This window comes from Ochotona curzoniae, unplaced genomic scaffold (genome assembly GCF_017591425.1).
Source record: "Ochotona curzoniae isolate NIBS_2020 unplaced genomic scaffold, NIBS_Ocur_1.0 contig_1014, whole genome shotgun sequence".
Classification (NCBI taxonomy): domain Eukaryota; kingdom Metazoa; phylum Chordata; class Mammalia; order Lagomorpha; family Ochotonidae; genus Ochotona; species Ochotona curzoniae.
In genome coordinates this window covers 212,492-216,588 of record NW_024464920.1, presented here as the reverse complement: position 1 = coordinate 216,588, position 4,097 = coordinate 212,492, and the positions used below count along the sequence as shown (strand labels likewise).

At 45.8% G+C, this 4,097-nt stretch overlaps 1 protein-coding gene across 2 annotated transcripts; it reads left to right on the top strand.

The window, feature by feature from the left end:
* Positions 1 to 890: 890 nt before the first annotated feature.
* Positions 891 to 3,718, top strand: LALBA (lactalbumin alpha). Of its 2 annotated transcripts, XM_040988477.1 has the most exons (5): positions 891 to 1,044; positions 1,327 to 1,485; positions 2,498 to 2,573; positions 3,388 to 3,430; positions 3,596 to 3,718. In XM_040988477.1, the coding sequence occupies exons 1-5, from the start codon at positions 912 to 914 to the stop codon at positions 3,656 to 3,658; spliced, it is 474 nt and encodes a 157-aa protein (XP_040844411.1). In that variant the 5' UTR covers positions 891 to 911; the 3' UTR covers positions 3,659 to 3,718. The 2 variants fall into 2 exon arrangements, with proteins under 2 accessions (XP_040844411.1, XP_040844420.1); XM_040988486.1 differs by having other exon boundaries at positions 3,388 to 3,712.
* The last annotated feature ends 379 nt before the right edge of the window (positions 3,719 to 4,097 follow it).

The window sequence follows — 4,097 nt, the reverse complement described above, 5'->3', positions numbered from 1 at the left end:
AGCAGTTATTTAGACAGGTACATTCATCTCTGCTGGCTTAGCGTCAATGGCTTTATGGCTCAGAACTGAACATTTTACTGGATGTATACACATCTAAGCTCTCTCTCCCAATTTCCATAGTCAGTTCTGAGGTTGTGCAAAAGCTAGTCCATCCCCAAACCAGTGTATTGCAAGTTATTGGCTTTGGATTTACATAATGTCATAAGGTTAATGAGTATTTGGCTCTTTGTGCTAATGTGACTGGAGGCAAGAGACCTGGTAATAGCTCCTTGAATGTTAGAAATTTGCACATACGAACCTCAAATTATTCATTTTCCTAAGTGGAAACTCTTGGGATCTAAGTAGCATCTGTTTTTCATGTTCCCCTATTTTTGTCCCTGTTTCTGAATCTTCATTCGTTAAACCACCATATGAAGTGACTTTTCTGGACCTTGTTGCAGAGATTCCTTAGAATAGTGCCAGTTCTCGTTCTCATTTGATGACACGTACTTTTGCACGTTGTGAACGTCTCTGGGGCAGAAGAAGGGAATTGGTGATGGACGCGCTCATCTCGTGTTTTCTGAGCACATCACTTGCGATGCCCCTGAGGCATTTGTTCCTGGAGTGGGACGTGCACTCCCTGCTTCCAAGAACTGGCCACACAATAAACAAAGGTGTAAACAAAGCCAAGTGTTTGCAAGTCTCTCTGGGCAGAGAACACTCCCTGATGTGGACTAGATTGGAGGAGGTGAAGGGAAAGTAGGGGGAGTTTACGGAAGGAAAGCTCAGCGTTTTTGTCTTGGCGTGACTAGCTGTTTCTTCACCCTCTTCCTGGATGTGGGGTTGGATTACAGGCCCTCGAGGCTTTCTCCATGAATAAAATGAGGCATCCCTGGGACGGTTCCTAGCTCTGGTTCTTGGAGACAGGCAGAATGATGTCCCTGGTCCTTCTGCTCCTGGTGAGCAGCGTCTTCTCCGCCATCCAGGCTACACAGCTGACTAAGTGTGAGCTGTCCGAGAAGCTGAAAGACTTGGATGGCTACGGAAATATCCCGATGTCTGAGTGTGAGTGCCTTGCAACCTTTGTTTCATTGCTTTGCTTCGCTTTTCCGTCTCCAGTCTAAGGATATTATGTTCTTGGCTGATCTATGCTTTCTTTTATTCCATTTCTTTCTTCTCCATTTGCCTGATTCTGTTGGGAACTCTGCATTGTAAAGATACGCTTCATGCTTTGGCTTCTTCGGAGGCTTGGTGGAGAGGCTTTATTTGTCTAAAAAAATACAGTTGCTCACATTTTTGCTGGCACTGAACCCCTCTGTGCTGACTCTTTCTCCATCTTTTCTTCAGGGATATGTACCTTATTTCATACCAGTGGTCTTGATACACAGATTACAGTCAACAACAATGACAGCACAGAATATGGGATCTTCCAGATCAGTGACAAACTTTGGTGCAAGAGCAAGCAGAACCCTCGGTCAAGGAACATCTGTGACATCGCTTGTGAAAGTGAGCAGCCTGTACCTTGTCCCTCTGGGGTAATTCCCGTTATGGTGTCACGCTTCCCTACTCGGTAGGATCCCAAGCAAATCTCAGAGTTTCAATTTGCAATGCTAAGAAGCTGTGGGTTTTTCACAAACACTAAATTCGCTGAAGTTTTAAGGCAAATGTTCTGAATTGAGAATCGTGAAGCTTAAAAAATCTGCATTTTCACAGAAGTTAATTCTTCCTGAGATGGTCTGGGAAGCTCCTAACTATTCATGAGGCATTACTGTAGTTATTTAAGGTTTATTTATTTTACTTGAAAGAGTTACAGAGAGAAGGAAAGGAGGGAGAGAGAGAGCGAGAGAGCGAGCACTTCCATTTTCTGGTTCCCTTCCCAAATGGCCACAATGGTCCGAGCTGAGCTGATCCTAAACCAGGGGTCAGGAGCTTCTTCTAGGTTTCTCACTGCTTTCCCAGGCCGTTAGCAGGGAGCAGAAGTGGGATAACAATGCTACAGGCAGAGATTCACCTGTTCTATCACTGTGCCAGCCCCATTATTACCTATATTCTAAAAAGGCCATCATGAGAGACAAGGAGACAGAGAGAGGTATGAGAGCTGTCTCAATGATTTTCTCTCCATGTTCCTGCAACAGTTGGGGCTAGGCCAGGCCGAAGTCAAGAGCCTTAGAATCACTCACTGCAGGTCTTCCATGCCGGTGGCAAGGACTTGAGTATTTGAGCCATCACCTATTGCCTTCCAAAGTGCACATTAGCAAGAATCTGTATCAGAAATGGAGCGGGGATGCAAGTAACATCACTCTGATATGGGATGAGGGCATCTCGGCTGCTACACCGATGGTCTTATTCTCAGAAGGCATCAGGATTGTGTTGGGGCTTCCATAGAGAAAGACAGTAAGCACAAATCTTCAGTTGAAAGACAACCCAGACCCACTGGGTCTAGAGAGTAGGGAAACCCAAGACCTCTGTGGGTGATGCTGTTTAACCGTCTCACTTGTTTTCCTGAAACTCCTGCCAGAGTTCTTGGATGATGACCTTACTGATGACATAATGTGTGCCAAGAAGATCCTGGATAAAGAAGGCATTGACCACTGGTAAATAATCCTTTTGCTATTTAAAAAGATTTATTTATTTTTATTGGAAAGGCAGATATACAGAGAGGAGGCGAGACAGAGAGGAAGATCATTTGTCCATTGACTCACTCCCCAGGTGGCTGCAATGGCCAGAGCTGAACCAATCTGAAGTAAGGAGCCTGGAGCTTCTTCAGGGTCTCCCACATAGGTGCAGGGTCCCAAGGCTTTGGGCTATCCTCAACTGCTTTCCCAGGCCACAGGCAGGGAGCTGGATGGGAAGCAGAGCATCCTGACACAAACTGGTGCCCTCATGGGACCCTGGTGTGTGCAAAGCTGGAATTTACCCCTAGGCCATCACTGTGTCCTAATTTTCTAGTTTTTTCTTCTCTCCTTCCTTTTGTCTCTTTGGCCCAACACTGTTTTCTTCCCTCTCCATTTCCTTGTCATTTAATATGGAATATAATATCTAAGTCAAAGTTCCTGTGGAAGGCCCAGGCTTTCATTTTCAACTCTCCTTTGATTCATCTTCATCTGGTAACTTTCATTACTGCTCAATGGTGGGCATTAGTTACCTGGCATTAGACACATGATTCGACCACCTAGTCCCAGGCCCACATCCACATCCTTTGCATCACTTTGTGTGTTTTCTAGTTTTATAGTTGCTTGGGTTTTTAGTGGAGACGACATCGCTAGATGTCATTTGGTGAGTCAAGTGTTTCAGCAATTATCACACCCTCTCTTTCAACTCAGCCCTCCTGAGAATGAAGCTAGATGAAAGTTTCAGAATTTCAGCTAAGATGCGATCGGTTTACCTTGCCTCTTTCTCCATGACCAGGTTGGCACATAAACCACTCTGCTCTGAGAACCTGGAACAGTGGGTCTGTAAGAAGTTGTGAGCGCCTGCTGTCCATGCCACGTCTGCCCATTCTATGCTCCTGGAATCCCACTTCCCCAGTGCTACCTCAGTTTGCCTCTTTTATGCCCTCCCCACCCCTGACGCTGACTTGCCCCTGAGCCCTGTGCTGTACCATTGGATTCCTTAGAACTGTTCTCCAACGATGCATGGCCAGTGCACTGGACTTCAGACTCCTGCTCAGTGTCCTTGATGACACGCTCACTGCTGCAGCAGATGTCGCCTCTGTTCTGAATAAAGGGCCTGGTATGGAGTGGTTGGTTCTATTTTCTTCTTGGAGGGAAGGGAGGAAATAGGGCAAGGGGGTGGACACCGAAGCCATGGGACATAGCCATCTCCCGTCTCTCCTGAAGAATTCGGCAGAACTTATAAAGGGACTCTCTTCCACAAACGTTTGTTCACTGCTTAACAGATTCCAGGAACTATGCAGAGCTCAAATTTGCTGAAGGTTCAAATTTTTATTTCTCTCAAGGATTTATGGGGGAGAGACAAGAAAACTATTCTAAAGAATAGTGTCATAAACATCACGGAAGGGATGAAAAACGTGCCCTGGGAGCTGGTCTTGTGATATAGCAGGTAAAACCACTGACGACAATGCTGGAAACTCTTAAGGGTTTTGGTTCATGCCTTGG